The following is an 18269-nucleotide window of genomic DNA, read 5'->3' as shown; positions in this document are numbered from 1 at the left end:
CGTAATATTTCTAGCTAATGTTATTTTTTGGCCTACAATGCCATAAGTTTCTTTACACCCCAGATGTGCTGGCACCTTCATCGCTTTAGGACGTTGCCTGTTTCTCTCCAGCTCTGTGATTCGGTCAAGCATCTTGGCATAAGACTTTCTCACTGCTTATTCCTTCTAAACTCTTTAATGCATTTAAGTGGCCTTGAACATGATCACTTCTACTGCATAGCTGGACCTACAGCAAATCCCCAGAATCAACCAGTCTGAAGCTTCTGAGCCTGAAATTTGACTCACAGTGTTGTTGCATCAGGCCCAATCTTCTGTATTGCAGACAGCTTGGCTCAGGGAAAAAATAATGGGCATAGCTGTTTACACAAAGTCCTTTTTTTCGTTCTGTCCTATCTGATCTGATCCTGTTTACACATCTGAAGAAATAATTTTAAAAGTGTTTCAGCCTTTGCTGCTGATTAATTATCATCAATCCATTTCAGCTGAAATTTCCTCTTCCTCTTCTCTGCTCTCCTAAAAAAAAATTAATAATAATAATAAAAAAATAAACAAAAAGCTATGACTGTTCGGTATTAAGCCTTTCTGTCCAAATGGAGAAAGTCCATGTACCCTAGGTCAGTTATTATACATGCACATTTAGTTCACATTATTGCCACATAAGTGTACAGGTCACCCATGATGGTGCACCATGTTTAAAAGTGACAATGGGTAGGCTGAAACACCCTTGTATTTTCCTTAATGACTTGCCTGTCAGCAGGGAGCAGGTGTTTTAGAATGTCCTTTGGAAAGAAAGTGAAATTTTGAGGAAAATTTAAATTATCTGAGCTCCTTAGGAATGCATAAAATTATCCATTGCTTAATCAATTATACACACATACATGCCCTCTCCCACTGAAGAGGCTGGATCAGACATCTACATTATTTGATGTAATTATGTTGGTTGTAAAACAAAATGCAATTGATACGGAGTATTTCTGGGTTTATTTGCCATATGTGGCAGACAAAAACTAATGGTAGGTTACCTCTGAATTTTTATTTCAAGTATGTTACACACATTTATATGTAAAAATTGATTATAAAAAAGCAAATGTAGCATTAATTTACCATGCTCTAAGTAAATTGCATATCCCACGTAACCATTCTTCTGGTCAGAAGCCCCTTGGTCTCCAACGGAGACATCTACCCTGCTCACAGAGGCACTACTGAGTGATGTGCAGTGCTTTTCTCCCATCAGCGCTTCAAAATTAGTCAAAGGATTACAGAAAGAGCATCCTTGTCACAGCCTGGAATTCCAAATTGCATTAAAAATCCTAATGTTGCAGTTTAACTCTTTAAGGATTTTTTATTTTTTTAAGATTGTGTTCTTAAGTGCTTGCAAATTCTCATGTTTTGGCTCAAATTCTCACGTCGTGACATAAACATCCACAGTCACTCTACACTCCTCTTGCTTCACCTTCTGCACCAGCAGCCTGATAAGGGAGGTTCCTTGATTTCAGACTCCATAATCTCTCTTGCTTTCTTTGGTCCAAGAGGACAAGCCTTCTGTCCCTTATATTGTGTGCCTGAGTTCAGTTTTTCTCATGTCCTTGTTTCATATATAGTACACACTGTCAGCACCAAAAGCAGGTGCTCATATGCCCCATCTTCTGTTCCTATATCTCACGGCTGACTTAATAAATCCCAAAGATACGGACGGTTGATTTCTTCCAAGCCATGGCTTTGGTCATCGCTTGTGTAACTTCACTGACATAGGTGTCGCATACATTTGGTTTCATGTTTTATAAACCACAAAATAAGTCATCTTTACATGTCCTTAATATCACAGGCTGCTTCATTCTTACTTTAGTTGCTTTAAGGTCAACAGTCTAGTTGAAACTTCCTATGGACTGACCTATGGATTCCTATGGAGATGACTCTGGGAGATAACTGACGGACTCGTTATGCAAGTGCATTCCTCCTTCTCTTGCAGACATAGAAAGTTCCTCTCAGTCCAAAAAGATTTCCAGAATATTTTCTCCCTTCTTACATTCTTCCTTCCTTTCGGCCTGTCTGTCACTCTCAGATTTAAAAATGAATGTTGATTTGATTCACCCAGGACCAGAGCATGAAGTTACCTCTTCAGCTTACTTGAACATCATATGACAAGTTACATCCTGTTTGCAGTAAAGGAACTCCACCCAGAATCAGGCTCAGAGCACGGAGCAGAGACAGCCCCACACACTTATCTTTCCATACTGGAGCACCTGTTTTGTCTGCTTTTGAAAGATGAGAGCTATTAGTTCAGTGAAGAGCTTAATCCCCCAGCTTTGTGCTGCCGTGGCCTCCCTACAACCTGGACTTCATATCACAGGCATGTTCTTGCTCAGAACAATAGAGCTGCACAGCAGAGTGAAATAAAGCTGATGCCAACTTCATAACAGCACCATATCACCGTTGTGCAGCTGTAGTGGTATTTCTTAGCCGCCTAACTCCCAAGAGTTACTGTAGTGCATAACAGTGCTTTTCGAAGGCTTGTCCAGTGCAAGCAGGTCACTGACAGGTTACCTATACTTTCAGGCTGTTCTGAAGAGGCCATATATTGGCGTTTCTTTCCTCTCCATACCGCTTGGCCATCCAGCTCATGTCGTGTTTCCTGATGAGCCAGCCCATGGTGCCGTCAACATCAACTTAGACAGAAGTTGAAGGAAGCTCATTTTTGCAAATGCTGTCGCTGTTTAAGTCCTGGAAAGTTGTCATTTCATGTACATTGATGAGGGTGAGCATGTGTTTCATACCTGGTCCGTTTTTTTGATAACTGGGAAACATACTCTCTTTTCTTAGACATGTCTAAAAGAGAAAACAGAAAGAAAAGCTTAAAACTGAGAATTCCTATGAAAGGCAATTTTTTTTAGTTTGAAAGTTTTGTTTTTTATCCTTGCTAACCATAGCTCATTACACCTTTTCTAGTTTGTCACCAGAAGCACCCACTACAAAGAAAACCTGCTATTTCTTGCTCAGTCAAGGAGCTTTATAGGACAAAAGCCTTAGTCACAAAAGGAAATATATATTTAATTCAAGTTTTCATATGAACAAGCCTTGCATCAAGCTCTTGCAAGTGTATTTCCATCTGCCTTCAATACAGGCCAGTGCCTGAAATATTTTCATCAAGTTGTCAAACTAAAGCCCCAGTTAGGCCAACCAGTCTTAAACTTAACGTCACTGTTGAGTTTAGTGGAGATAAGGCACAATCTGCACTAAAGGAGAGGACAAGGCAACCTGTAAGAACTTAACAGGCATTTTAAATAATGAAGCTCACTTGTGAGATCAGGGCAATATTAAATTTTGATGAAAGCTAGGTTGATACCTGAGGCTGGTATCAGTAACCTTGGACCTCACCCAAGAGTAAAATACATGTAATTCCTCCAGAGTGGTTATCTTCACTACACGGCTCTGCTTTTTTTTAACTGCGCCACTAAAACTGGGACTTTTTTTTATATATGGGAAGGAAAGATTTCTGTAGAGATCTGAAACTCTTTCAGGACACTGAGCAGAACAGGGGCATCTATCTCTTCTGAGTGATATCCTTGCTTTTATACTTTCATCCTAACAAATTCCTACAAGATTAATCTTGTCAAACTTTAGTCTGAATGGCACAAATTACTGGCAGGATTGTCAATCTAAAAAAGAGACAGGCATAAATTTAAATGCTCCCTGAAGATACATGAAAAGCTACATTTAGCTGCAGCTAATTAGATAAGTCTCCCATTTTGCTGAGGAGCAAAACAAGAAGGCAAATATGAAATAGGCAGCTAAAGTTAAATCTGGCCTCCCAAAATGCTGAGGTTGGTTTTGTTTTGTTTTTATTTAGAAATGCAGCCGGTGTTGCACTGTACTGACACCCGAGGCTCATCCTGCCTATAAGTCAGGAGGCGCAGACCTCCTGGTTTTTCTGTACGAGGGAGTGACTTCACTGCTACCGTAGACAAAACAGTTTTGCTTCTGTGAACTGAGCTTCCCAAATACCTCCTCTCCTCACCTTTCCCAGAACTACCTGCCAGCATTAAGGGTATGGATAAAACCCCGAGGAGGTTCTTTTCCAAGGATCTTAAAATGTCTGTTTACCAAGAAAGATGGAGCTTCACAAAAATGCCCATCTCAAATGGGATTGTCACCAATTTACAGGCATGGAAACTGAGGCAAAAAATGGGTGGACTTGAATATGTCCATCATGCCGCCACACAACGCAATGCCATAGGTGGGGAAGGGATCCTGAGGGCCTGTGCCTCCATCTCAGGCAAATACTGTTCCCAAGTACCAAACTGAAGAACTGTTGATGTGCCCTTAAACTGAAGAGTAGCTTGCACTCAGAGTAACTGGAAGCAGAAATGGGCAGCAGGGTGCAGGAAAATAACTATCTGGTTTGAGTTAGATCAGGGTGTCAGTGAAATGTTTCATCTCTTTGGGACTCCATCCTGTGTTCCTCATGCACCCGAGTTCCCTCTGAAAATACTGTGTGAGTATTTAAAGGATTTGATGATAAATTAAATATGAACACCAACTTCTGACCGGCTATGTTAAGGTGGTGCTAGCAGATAAAATGAGTGGGGTTTTGCTTGGTTTGTATATGAGAAAGGGAATTACTTACACAGGTAAAAAAGATGAGCAGCAAGTAAAAAATCCCAAGGCAAGTCAGCATGAAAAGCTCGGCTTTGTATTTTTTTAATTTTTCATCTTCTATTCCAGGGCAACCTAAAATGTAAAGCAAGGTGTTACATTGTTCTGGTGTTTGTAAAATATTTTTAAATAACAATGAAATGCCACATGGAGCGTGAGACAATCAGAAGTCTCTACAGTACCTGTTACTTTTAATGTGACTGTGCCACTCAGGTTGTGCTCTCCACTCTGTTCCCCCAAAGTGCACTTGTATGTCCCGCTGTTTCGGCTGGTCGCATTTTTGATCCTCAGTGAAAAGGTGTCGTTGGAGAGCTCCAGGGACCCCCCAAGTTCTTTTGGATAAGGAGATTCCACATCAAGGACTTTCCATGCTATTCCTTCGCCATCTCCAGCCATCTGGAAAACACAAATATATTTCTCAACTTGGGCAACAGTGTCATCCTGAGTTTTAGAGAGGAAAGCATTTTAAAGCCAGCTTATGGCTGCAAATGCAGAGGCTGAAGAGAGGTGGGGGGGGACCTCAAAAGCATCTAATACATTCATGCTCACAATCAAAAAGTATTTGCTTTTTTGCTTAAATAGACACTATATTTATTAATAGACACTATAGAGCTATTCTGTAATAGCTTCCTAATCTGCCTCACCTGGACACAGTCCTGGTAGAGATGTAACATGATAAAAGGCAGCGATAGAATTTGCTCTCAAAGTGTCTACACAGAGGCCCCAAAAGTGTTCAGAGAGAGAGAGACAGTCCATAGGGATGGAGCTGAGGCAGCAAGAGGCAGCCCTACCCAGCTGCTTAGCAGTGGCTCTGGGGGCCAGAGGTCCCCAGGAGAGGGTGGCAGCAGGCAGGTAGGCTTCACTGCTGCCTGCATTCACCCTGCCAGCACACTTTCTGCCGTGTGGTGGTGGAAATTAAACCTGCCTACCTGGCAGGCATGACACAACACACCGGCTCTGCCAGCATGGGCTGGCATCCTCCCAGCGACCCCGCAGCCCAGAGCTCCTTGTGGGAACGCAGCCCTGGAAACAGCACTTCCCTGTGCCAGTTTCTGTGCAGCTGACCCCTGAAACCACGGTACCTCTGTGAAGGAATGGGGGTTTCCTCCCTTCCCCTCCCCTTCACTCTTTATGGGAATGGAAGAACAAAAAATTGCTTCGACTCCTTCAGATTCGGTTGTGTGAAGGTCACAATCAGGTTCTGGTGCACTTGGGGAGCATTTGTGTGTTGAATTACTTAATTGTAACCAGAAGAGCTGCATTCCTTGGCATTGCTGTGAGGCTGCTGGAGGAGTGAAGTGTATTCCCAGAACAGCTCGTACTGCAGGGCGATAGGATGCACTAAAAATGACAATTGGCTGGGAACCACAGAGAAAAGAGAAATCACTAACTTGATTTGAAAGATGGGAGAAGGGTTTGAATTAGCCCGTGTCCATTCTTATTCATCGACGTCGCTCCCTGGGATTTCAGGCAGCGTGCCGTCCATGAAGGTTTCCCAAGTAATGAATTCAGTCTTTCTGTGGACCAGCAGATCCAGAGCCAGGTCATACAGCCCAAGGCTCAGCTTTTCAGCCAAACCTGTAACTAGTGTAGGCCAAGGCTTCTTTATTATTATTATTTTATATTAATAGACACATATTTGGGTTGCATGTTGGTGCTTACTTTCTGTCAGTATAGCTACTGCATCAGGGTATAACAGTTATACTGTAAGTTATTAAAATTAACACAATTTTCTCATACTAGAGACTAGGAGTATCTGGTTTCCCTTTCATGTATTTGCATGAGGAAAGCATAGTCAGGAGTCTGGAGAGAAATATGGGCCTGATGCTCCATTATACTTTGTTACTTTTGCAGCTCTACAATGGTATAAAACAAGCTGCAAGTTGGGGAACTTTTCAGGAACTGGGGAATAAGACTAAAGCACAAGATTTTCATAATTGTACAGATCCTTTCTCAGAAAGGTTTGGGTTTTTTTAGCGCATCAACTGAAACAGAGCAGTAATTCCCTGGGGCTTTCCACACTTTACCCAGCAAGAGGGAAGAAAGTACCTTCTTCCTCTTAATCCCCCAGTGAATTTACCCCAGCTTCTCTTTCTTATTACGCTCAGCCCCAAGCAGCTATGAGACAAGCAGTATCTATGGTGCTTTTCAGGCTCTAGGAACTTCACTGTGCTGCAGGGACTTAGATATTTTCAGGCCCTGCATGTTGTCAGAGATGTGACCAGAGGAATTCTAACACCCAGGCTGGGCTCAGCTCTGGTTACAAGTGGGTCAATAGCAGTTAAGCGGATAGAGTTGACCTCCCTCAGATCTAATTTTTGCCATTCTCCCTTCCCTTACCACCCCCTTCCTCAGTGAAATTTAAAACTGCCCACAGGGCAATAAAGAGAGCCAGCCTGGCTGCCCTTTGCATCGCCCTGAAATGCAGATAGGAGGTCTGAGCTACACACAGAAAATTAGTTTTGTTTTTCCTTTTTTTTTTTTTAATTCACTGGTAGCATAAATAATTGCTGTCTTGGGCAGTAAACGGTGCTGTGATTCTTGTGGCTGAGACCTGGGAATCAGAAAACACTTTGATCTTTCTGTATGCAATTGTAATCACCACTGCTAATATAAGGGACAAATAAATTAAGTCCGTGTATCCTGTGCCTGACCACGTGCTTATTCCCAGTGAGGTTTTTGTAAATTACTTAACTTCCATGTTTTTTGGGGACACTGAGGGAGAGGATTGATTATTGCCTCCAAAGCTTTTCGAGGTGCTCAGTTGCTGTCGCAAGTACGGTGACGGTGACCCTGGAGACAAGTGAGTCAGGACTTTGCCGTGCACAGACCTGTTCTGTGTAAGGCAAAGCACTGCCCGTGAAGCTGCAGGCACAGCCTTTCCCCAAAACAGAAGAAAAAGTTAACTTTGTGGCCTAATTTGGCTCCCTCCCTTGGGGAGAAACCAGGCACGCTCTGGATGGGGGTCGCGAACCTTCTCATTCGGGGAAGAGGAGGAGGAACGGTTCCTATGCGTGAGTTTAATTCGGGGTTTGCATGCCTCTCGTTCTCCGTTACTCTCCCCTTCCCTGAAGAGCACAGGCCGGCAAGGCGGGGTGCTGGTGCTGGTGGTGCTGGTGGTGCTGGTGCTGGGGTTCCCCGCAGTCTCCCCGCATGTTTTAGGCTGCAGAGACACCTGGTGGCGTTTCCCCCGTCTATCCCTGCTCCGAGGTCACAGCAATCCTCTCTCTCTCTGGTGCCTGAACCAAGCCTTTTTTCCACTGCAATCTTATCTCCTATTATTGTATCAAAACAACCATCAGCCTCTCCCTTTTAAATTCTCTAAGTAGCGAGAAAACATCTGAGCAGATTTGCAGAGTGTGTCCCCACATCCCAGCTGTGTAAAAGCAAGTCAGTAAGTCAGTAAGGTCATCATTCTGCCTCTTGCTCTATTCAAGCTAACCTCTTTTCCCCAAAAACCTAATTAAAATTATAAAAATGCCACTTTGTTTGCCACCTCCTGTGAATTACTTGACAGACTCTCACTAGACAGATCATGTCGCAGCTGAAGCTCCTGTGATAATCCAGAGCTAATTCATGCCAAGTCTCCTCCAGGTGATACCACAGCCCAAGGTAAGTGCTAGGGGTTTTACCTAATTAATTCCACACAAGCCTAGAGGGATCGAAGTGAGCGCTGTTGGTGGCAGCAATCCACTTGTGTAGGGACCATCCTCTTCTTTAATCAGTGACAAAGTATTTTCCACCCATCTTTTCTTTGCATTTCCCTTCCACCTCACTGGCGAGCAAGCTGCAGCACGCCGGCTTCCCCTGCTCCCCACCTCCAAAGCAGGAGAAAAGGGAGGTGGTCTTTTCCTGCTCCCATGTTTGCTGTTATTGGCTTTACCAAAAGGCAAATCATGACTCGTATGGGGACTGCTAGAAATGCTACTGAATCTATTTGCATAAAAAGGGTCCCATTGCCGCGCTGGCTGCTGGGGGTTACTGAAGCAAGAAGTTTGCTGGGAAATGGGGACCTGCAGGCTGGCAGCATCATTCTGCCTATTTGCATAAAACTACCCATTAAGAAAATTAAACAACAAAAGAAATGTGAGTTTATGTTTATTGTCACATATACATTGGCCAGTGCCAATGTCTGTGACGGGCTTTTTCAGAAATCAGCTGGGGGGCTAAGTCTGTTGTTTTCCACCTCCTCCACAGCAATGAGAGGAAATGCTACCCCCAGGGGCTGATACTGTCTAACACCTTCATTAACGACCTGAACACTGGGACAGAGCACGTGCTCCGCAAGTTTGCAGATGATCCAAAGCTGGAAGGAGTGGCTGATATGCCAGAGGGTCATGCTGCCATCCAAAGGGACCTGGACAGGCTGGGGACACGGGCTAAGAGGGACCTTATGAACTTCAGCAAGTGGAAGTGCCAAGTCCTGCCCTTGGGAAGGAATAACCCCAGGCACCAGGACAGGCTGGGGCCAACCTGCTGGAAAGTCCCTAGTGTCCTGGTGGACACAAAGTTGACCATGAGTCGGTGATGAGATTCTTGGGGCAAAGGCAGCCAACAAGCCTCCTGGGCTGCACTAGGCAGAACATCTCCAGCAGGTCAAGGGAGGTGATCCTTCCCCTCCGCTCGGCACTAGTGAGACACACCTGGAGTGCTAGACCTGGTGCTGGTCTCCCCAGAATGAGAGACATGGACTTACTGGAGAAAGTCCAGTGAAGGGCCACAAAGATGATTAAGATTTGGAGCATCTGACATACAAGGAGAGGCTGAGAGAGCTGGGACTGTTCAGCCTGGAGGAGACAAGGCTCAGGGGCATCTTGTCAATATGTACCTGATCGCCAGGGGGATAAAGAAGCTGAAGCCAGACTATTCTCAGTGGCCTCCAGAGACAAGACAAGAGGCAACGGGCACAAACTGACATTCAGGAAATTCCATTTAAACATAAGAAAAACATTTTTTACTGTGGGGGCAGTTGAACACTGGAATGGGCTGCCCAGAGAGGATGCGGAGTCTCCATCCTTGGAGATATTCAAAATCCTACTGGACACAGCCCTGAGCAACCAGCTCTAGCTGCCTTATTAAATTAAACTCTAGTGAGTTTAACTGAAAGTTATTCTAGTTCTCAAAAGCTTGGAAACATTTGCTCTAAAAAGGTTGCGATTTTCCCACATGTATTCTCTAGTCAATTGACTGATTGCTGTTAAGTTTCTCCCAGCCCAGAGCTTTTTTGGTAAGAATAGTGGTGGTGATAGAGCAGACATTAAAATGGGATAGGCTTGATTGAAAATATCACTGAGCTGATACATATCTGTTCTCTGACTGGATGAATTAGGAGAAATGTGTAGAATAACTTGGCCTCCAAAATTTAAGTGCTCTTCAGCAAGTATTTATTTTTCAGAGAACTAAAAACAAGGTGGAAGAAGGACAAGGAACAATTTTCTCAGTCCTAGCTAGCTGGGATTTAGCTGCAGTTTTGAAAACTGCTACAGCATTACATGGTAGTGCTACTAAACAAGGGCAATTCACACATTCTGTAGTACTTACACCAAACTAATCAATTAAAACTTAATTTTATCATGTACATCTGAGAGCAAGCAGTTGTTAAGTTAACTCATGTTCTCTGTTCTCATTAAATACCTTTTCTCATCGAACTTTTCCCAGACTAATGTGGTATGTTGGCTCTCAGGTAAATCAAATTGCCAATATAATCCACTTTTCCCATAAAAGTAAATTTTTATCTCAAACAAAATGGTTCACGTCCAAAACTGATGTCAGTTTAAAGGTGGAATGTATTAACATTAATTTATTTTCTTCTGAGAGTGGGATTATTGTAAAAATGGTTTTGTTTAAAATTATACCAGGAATAATGGCCAAGTTGAAATTTCTGACTGCTAAAGAGATTTAAAAACTATATACAGCCAGAAGGAACTTATTTTCTGAAGCAAAATATCCAGAATTCTGGCAATGCCCAATAGCCAACATATAATGAATCACAACTGAGCTGAAACTGCTTGATAGGTGTATTTTTCAGCACAAAAGCACTTTCACATTTGATTAGTGCTGAAGGTGCATCCATGTGGTTCCTATACAGTGTCACGTAGAGATACTAATGTTGAATTTGAAAAAAACAGACATAAATTGTGGGCACATGGGAGTGAACTCTGACCATGCTTTAGAGGGGAAACAAAAAAGAAGAAAAGAAAACCCAAAACCCAACCCCAAAACAACAGCAAAGGGACTGCATGTGACACATGAGCCAGCTGGAAAAGCCCTCTGACTCAGTCACACAGCCTCGGGGTTTTTTTTTCTTTTCTTTTTTTTTTTTTTTTTAGCTAAGGGCATCCAGTGCTAGCTCATGTCAGGCAAAAGAATTGTTTTGGTCATGAAATCATTCCCACTGCTCCCTTCCTGTCTAAATCAGCAATGTGTTGGAGCTACTTGGAGCTGAACAGATATCTGAGGAGCATTTGACTGCATTTCTTCAGGTATGTTAGAAATTAGACTGAAGTGATTTAGCAGCTTATTTACCTATGCTAATAGATAATAGCTATGCACATTTAGCAAAAGTAATTTCCTTTGAAGGAAGGTGCGATTAATATTAAATGTCTATAAGGTTTATTCTCATTTTGTAATGTGACTTCCCCCTCTAATTCTGCCACAATTTTATATTTTTCAGGGAAGTGTTATAAAGTTAACAGACTTCTCTCCGCTGAAGTACAGCCTTCTTTCCTCTTCCTCAAGATTTGTTTTAGATTAAGACTTTTCCAGCTATCACATGAACAAAGTAGTGAAATATCCACTGGGACTTCATTTGTGTGTGTTTAAACTTGGTTTTCGAACTGGATATAAAGTGATAATTATGAGGGTTTACGAAGTGTTCTCATTTTCAATGTACTACACAAAGAGAAACTGTTCAGTTTTCAACAGCCCTACGAGGCAGAAAAGTAAGTAATGTTTCATTACCCAGATTCTTGTTTCGTAGGTGGGCCGTAGAGATTCAAACCAATATTTCTATACACAATTCCCAGTGCCTGGGTGCTTATGCAAAAATAACCTAGTTTTCAGTTCTCAGCTGGCAAACTTCCGCACTGCTCATATATGGTTTGATGGCAGGTAGGTTGCCCAGCACTCCTACAAACGGACCTCCTTTAAAGGGTACCATCATTATGAAAACTTCTCCCTAATTTTCTCATGGCCACATAGCGAATGGGATGAGAGCTGCACCAGGCTGGAAGAGGACTGAGTGCTCTACCTTCTGCCCAGTGTGCTAGGCCTGCCTGCTGCCAAGTATTTCTGAGTAAAAATCATTCTGTCTGAGCTGACTGACTGTGGTCCTGTTTCTGCGCAGAACTGCTTACACACGTGACTTCATGCATGCAAATAACCTAATTACCTCCAAGGATGCTGGGTGCACAACAGGTTAAACACATGCACGCCTTTTTGCAGCAAAAGTGAAGGAACTGTTGAATGCAATCCTTCCTTTTTACACCCCGTTGGGTTTTGACACATTAACTCCTTCAAACAATTATTTCTCCATGCAAAACTGAAAAAAGCAAGTACACTTAAATAGCATCCTTTTGGGGTTTTTTTAAGCAGATCATAGCAAACTATTTAAAAGTACCCCTTAACTGGTCAGAGCATGCAGAGGTGCCAGCAGGAAGGAGGGGGTTGTTCGCCGAGAGTTCACCCTGCTCAAACAGCTGCACGGGCAGCACCGTACCATGTTGTAGCCATCATTTTTTTAAAGCTGCAGAAGCAAAGGTTAATTGCTTGCATTTACTGCACAGTTCAAAGTGACCTCATACAAAAGATTTAGCCTAACAGCTGCTTGAACTTTACAGTCTGAAATTTCATACCATTTGTTGGAATTACCTTTTAATTAGCCCTTTGGGGGTATACGTGGTGTTTATTGATTAATCCCTCGGTAACTGTTTTTTAAATAACAGATTAATTCTCTATGTTGGGTAGCCCAGTCACACTCTGCCATTCGCCCACCCTCCTTTTGCAGTGTTGGATGGGGACAACAGAAGACAGCTGAGGAGAGGAGAGGAGAGGAGAGGAGAGGAGAGGAGAGGAGAGGAGAGGAGAGGAGAGGAGAGGAGAGGAGAGGGGAGGGGAGGGGAGGGGAAGGGAGGGGAGGGGAGGGGAGGGGAGGGGAGGGGAGGGGAGAGGAGAGGAGAGGAGAGGAGAGGAGAGGAGAGGAGAGGAGAGGAGAGGAGAGGAGAGGAGAGGAGAGGAGAGGAGAGGAGAGGAGAGGAGAGGAGAGAGCTTCAAGCTGCTGCTTATTTAGCTAGCTCCACAAGTAGAGGAAGTATTGTTTCTTCAGCACAAAACACAGAGCCTAAATTACTTTTTCCTGCCAAGAGCCAGGTTTTTCAGCTTTGGTGATGTGCTTTTCCTAATACGGCTGCAACTGTGGCTTGGGCTAGCATCACCAAGAGTGGCGTTAACTGCCTGTCCCCACTTCCCACCTCTCTCCTGGGATGAGTAACCAGAAGACTGCAGTACCGTGGTTGGTGCCATCAGCCCCTGAGGATGGTGGCAAGAGCTGAAGATAGCTGGATTTTGTTACTTCTTGTAGTTTCAGCAGTGCCAGCAGAGAAAAAAAGCATGAGGTCCTGTCATGCTGGGCACTGGAAAAACAGTCCTTTCCTGAGCGAAACAGATGAAGCAAGAAGAGCCAGGAGACCATGGAGGGAGACGAGATTGGTGGGACAGGGCAGGGGAGCCTTGACTGTAACAGCCTGACTGCTGCAAAGGGAAACAGCACTAGTGAGGGCTGCCGAGCAAGGGGCACACACAAAAGGCATCATCAAATATCACCCTCCCCTGCATGTGCAGTCATTTTGTGCCCGGGTGGGACTGTAAAGAGCTACAAGACAACACAGAACTGGGTCTACAGGGTTTCCTTACACTCTTTCATCAGGGCAATGGCTTTTGGCTCCTGTTTGCTGCCTGGCCTTCCCAGCTGCCACTGCACTCAGAAGGACATGCTTCTGGAGGATCCCCACACTTCAGCCTGCTGAAACTGTTTTTGGTTTTGTTGACTTCCAGCACTGGTTTGGAGGAGAATTTTTCAGGGATCCAGTCAATCTCGCTGTTTATTCCTCCCCCACCCCTTACCACTTCTGCTCAACTCCCCCAGGTCCACCAGACTGCATGGTTTGCCTGCAATGAGCTCCCTGCCCTGCCTAGACTCTGTGGGAAACATGAGGCCTTAAATAATTAGCATGTACCTGTATGGAAAATACAGGTCCTTCTCCAGCTTTTGAAGCACAAAGCAAGAAAGAGTAAGTTGACACCTGACCCAGCTCCCATAGTAATGTTCAACCAAATGCATTATTCTCTCCCCTCTGTCTCCCACCCTCACTTAGTTCAGCATTTTGGAAAAAAAGGAGACTATAGATACTGCACTTGCTGATGGGCAGGTACCTTTGGGTTGCAGTTGGCATCTAGTCAGTAGGCAGATTCTCATTGTTGTACCAGCACTGAAATTCAGATGCGTTGCAAGTTTCAACCACAGAAGCCCTACCTAATAACACTGTTTGTTGGTTTACTGTAGGGAACAATTTTAAAAATACATCCGGCAAAACTGCTGGGGAAGCCAAGTCTGTGGCTTTATGTTCTGGCAGAGATAAATTAACAGGTTTTGCCTACCAAAAATACATTTTTTCCCTTCCCTTCCACTGCTCTCCCATCACATGGGAAAGTAATTCAACTCTGTAACCCACAAAATCTTTATTCACAGATTGGTTTTCCACTATTATAACAAGCAACAGTGACTTGGCTTAACAGGCAACCAGAGGACCACCAGGACTGACCCATGGTAAGTGGCAGGAGTGCATGTCTGGGAGCGAGGAATGAGGAAAAATAAAACCTTCCTTGTTTTCCTGTTAATTTGGCTTACACCATAAGCAGAAACTATGCACTGAGATGCAAATACATGGTGCCGTATAGCAAGTCAACAGCCACTTCTTCAACCACTGTGCAACTCTGCCTCTCTTTCTATGAGAAATTTCATCTTGAAAGTGTTGAACAGGACTTTCTGCTCATTAGCCGATTGATCCTTGTAGCCATTCTGCAAATAGGTGGTCAGCAGGGCTCTCCTGCTTTGGAGACGGGAATTCTGACCACGGCAGCCAAGATTAGACTTTTACCTCATGACTGCAAAGAGATATCTCAGAATTTCTAGCTCTCTGTCAGCCTTCTGAATACCCTGCCCTTATGCCCACCTCCACTAGCCAAGTCTTCCTAAAGAATAGCAAGTACTTGTTCAGTTCTATTTCAAACAAAAATCAGCTCCTGTTCACGGGGAGATTCACCAAGGCACAATATCACTGATATTGCAAGGTTTAAATACCAGTTTTGCTCTGAAGAAAAATCCTGCAAAAACTCCTCTTTGGAGTGGTATATGTACATGGGACATCACCTGAATTGTGATCCCTGGAAGCCAGCAACAGTTAGATAGAAAAGCAGGCCAAGAGCAATTCAGGGATCATGCTCAAATAGTCTGTCTACAATGGCATGGAAAATGCCTGTTCTCTGTGATCAGCTCAAATGCTTTCATCGCTGTCTTCTCTCTTCTGCACTGAGAGGTGGATGCATCTTCGTAAAATAACCCATTTTGTACAAGACAAGCCAGTATCAGGTAGAAAAGCAAAGCAGACTGCTCAAGTAACTTAGGCTTTTTTCTTACTTTATACCACGATGCTGTCTGGTAGGTGATTGAGGAGTCCCGAAGAACTTTACAGGGCAGCAGCGCTTCTTCAGCACATCTCACAGCAACATCTGGGACTGCCACAGAAGCCCCACTGATCAAGCACCAAACTGCAAAGCACAGGTACACATCGCCTTTGAAAGAGATTGCCTAGGTAATCCTCCCTGTCTTCCCAAAACGTATGCCCACAAAATAAATGTGAAAAAACAGAATGAAAAAGGCAAGGCTCCCCACTTACCATTGCACAGGATGATGAGCAGAGCGCAGACTATCGAAGACATGGCTTTTTCTTGTTCAAATCACAGAGCACCAACAGCGTGCCTCTTCAAAGGACGGACTGCGAGAGCAGAGTGAAACTGCTACTGCTTCTAAAGTGATATTTCTGGACGCAGACTGGGGAATCCCCCAAACAGCTTATCTTGAAGTCCCCCGTCACAGGGAAAATCCCTACATGTAGGACCCAGTGCTCCTCCCATTAAATCCGTTGGGTCACTCCCATTTCTGCAACTGCCTGCACTGGTAGCAGCTCACCTCCCTTTTTTTTTCTTCTGTTTTTTTTTTTTTTTCCCCCTCTGTGTTGGTCTGAAGAGAAATAAGGTTGATCGTGGGACACTGTGGGTTGGTGTGAAGGGCATCAAAATCAGCACTGAAATCTCTCTCTTGAGTGACAAAATGCAGGGTTAAAGGGCTTGTCAGCCTCCCAAAATCCCCTTTCAACCTTCTCTCTGCAGCTGTAACAGAACAGTGTCTGTGCAAAAGTTGGCCATATGAAGCGACATTTCTGAAACCACATCTAAGCCCTCAGGTCGTAACACCACAAGGATGCTGTGACTTGGGTCTAAGGGCTAAGCAGGAATTTACAGCATGGCTGAGCAATGCAAACTATATTTCTGTAGTGTTACACGTGTAACTCCCCATGTAGGCATTCATGATGTAGAAGCAGCATCTCTTCTTAGTGCATTTTGTCATTTTCAAGACAAGCAGGGGCAGCTGGAGTGACATAATTCTACCAAATCTCATGAAAAAAAAAATCAAGGCAGCTCCCAAGAATCATTTGGACATCCCCTCCAAATATCTGAAAAAGGGAAAAAAAAGTCCTTTCCTTGTGATCTGTGAGAGCCATTTCCCCCTGGAGAATTTTTGAGGAAGTCTGAGGTTGATCACAGAAGCATTTACAAATCATGAAACTCAGAAAGTTGCTGACACGTTATTTTTGGAAAACAGTTCTGGCTGCTGTCTTTAGGCTACTGAGGTCATGATGAAGAGAAGCCATTTAGGAGGGGGTTTTTTGAGTGTTGGTGGGTGAAGAGTGTATGGTCAGCCCCTTTTGGAAACCAGATTCCTGGAAGCCACATCAGGCTGGGCACGCTAAAGCCAAATCACCTCTAGAATGTTTTGTGAGGAGAAGTCAGTTTGACAAGTCCTCAGCATGCAGAAGTCCAACTGAGATGGGTAAATGCAATGGGTGGGTAACACTTTCAGAAACTCCAGTCTGGTTCTGTGAGGGAAGTCAGACAGCAATTTCACTGGGGGCCTTGCTGTTGAAATAGGCTACTTATTTTTAAAGATTTTTGCTTCTATCTTTGTTGATCAACATAATAAATATAACAGGCTCTAAGCTTTATTTTTCTCTTAGAGTTTTCTGGTTTCAAGGACCTCATTCCATGACTTAGAAGATAGGTACAAGTAAAACGTTAATCCCAGTGGATTTCTCTAGAGGAAGAGAAAATCCTGAACTCTCACTTATTTCTCCTGTGTGAAATAATAGAATCCTTGAGAAGACAGAAGTGAGGGGGGTGTTGCTGAAGAAAATCTTGGAGAGAAGAGGGCTCCAGTTAATATATTTCACATCTATTCTTCACTAAAATGATGGCTCTCCTGCCCCCATGAGTCAGTCACACATCAAGCCCACCTCCAAGAATGGCACTCAGCTTTAACCCAAGTGCCTCTTTCTGTGAGTCCTGAAGAGCTACATATTTATCCTTCATAAACCAGTCAAGAGGCAAAAACCTTCTCTACCTCCCTTTTCATTGTGGAGAAACCCCCAGTGAGCAAACCACAGTAATCTCCTGCCCATGCTGTGGGTCAGCCCACAGCAATCTTTCCCAAAATGGCCTGACCAGATGTAGTCTGGAGGGGCTGCGGCATGCCTAAGGCTGAGGTCACAAGTTTGCCCACACAGAAGTGCACTGAAGCTAAGCATAAAGGGTCAGGCTTCAGCTTGATCTGGGAAATGTACATGCTACACACACTTGCCAAGGTGATGTTAAACAACATTCTTCCTCAGTTAGTTAAAATGCAGGAGTTAGGACTCTTAAAAAACACAGGGTTTTTCCCTCTAGGACAGGCATAGCTTCAAGCAAAACAGCCCTTTTCCTCCAGAAGTATTTGCAAGCTCAGCTGCTGTTCCACAGCACAGTATGTGAAGCAAGAGAGCAAGATATGAAAAACAAAAACTGAAACTCCCTTTGCTGGGGAAGGAGAAATCATTTTGCTTCTAAACTTTCCCTGGTTGGGATTTTTTCTTTAGGGAAACTTTGAACCAGGCTGTACTTTCCATCCTAACTTTTAATACCCTTTATATTGTTTCAGAGAGCGAGCCTGTTATCTCCAGAGCCCTGGAAGCTGCTTCGAGTTTCACTCCAGTCCTGAGCAGTGGAAGCAATGGGAGCTCAGTGGGATGGGTTCGGGTGTGGGAGTGAAGAGGCAGTGATTGCCTGTCAGCCTTCACCGTGAGAAAGAGATCCACATCTTTGCAGGGCCCTCAGGAGCTGCAGGAGCTGCACGGTTATGTGAATAAATAGAAGTTGATCATTAAATGTATTGCTCTGTGGACCTAATGAGACCTGCTCTCCTACTGGTGTGTCCTATTGCCTCTTCCTCTCCTTACCTCACCCGTACC

At 44.0% G+C, this 18269-nt stretch overlaps 1 protein-coding gene across 1 annotated transcript; it reads right to left on the bottom strand.

The window, feature by feature from the left end:
- Positions 1-2667: 2667 nt before the first annotated feature.
- On the bottom strand, positions 2668-15648 carry CD83 (CD83 molecule). The gene is made up of 5 exons (XM_068397176.1): positions 15606-15648; positions 15347-15477; positions 4836-5049; positions 4625-4728; positions 2668-2826 (listed from the first exon to the last, which is right to left on the bottom strand). Exons 1-5 carry the CDS (start codon positions 15646-15648, stop codon positions 2668-2670), a joined length of 651 nt encoding a protein of 216 aa, XP_068253277.1.
- Positions 15649-18269: the final 2621 nt, after the last annotated feature.

This window comes from Nyctibius grandis, chromosome 3, assembly GCF_013368605.1.
Source record: "Nyctibius grandis isolate bNycGra1 chromosome 3, bNycGra1.pri, whole genome shotgun sequence".
Lineage (NCBI taxonomy): Eukaryota > Metazoa > Chordata > Aves > Nyctibiiformes > Nyctibiidae > Nyctibius > Nyctibius grandis.
This window is presented reverse-complemented; position numbering and strand designations above follow the sequence as displayed.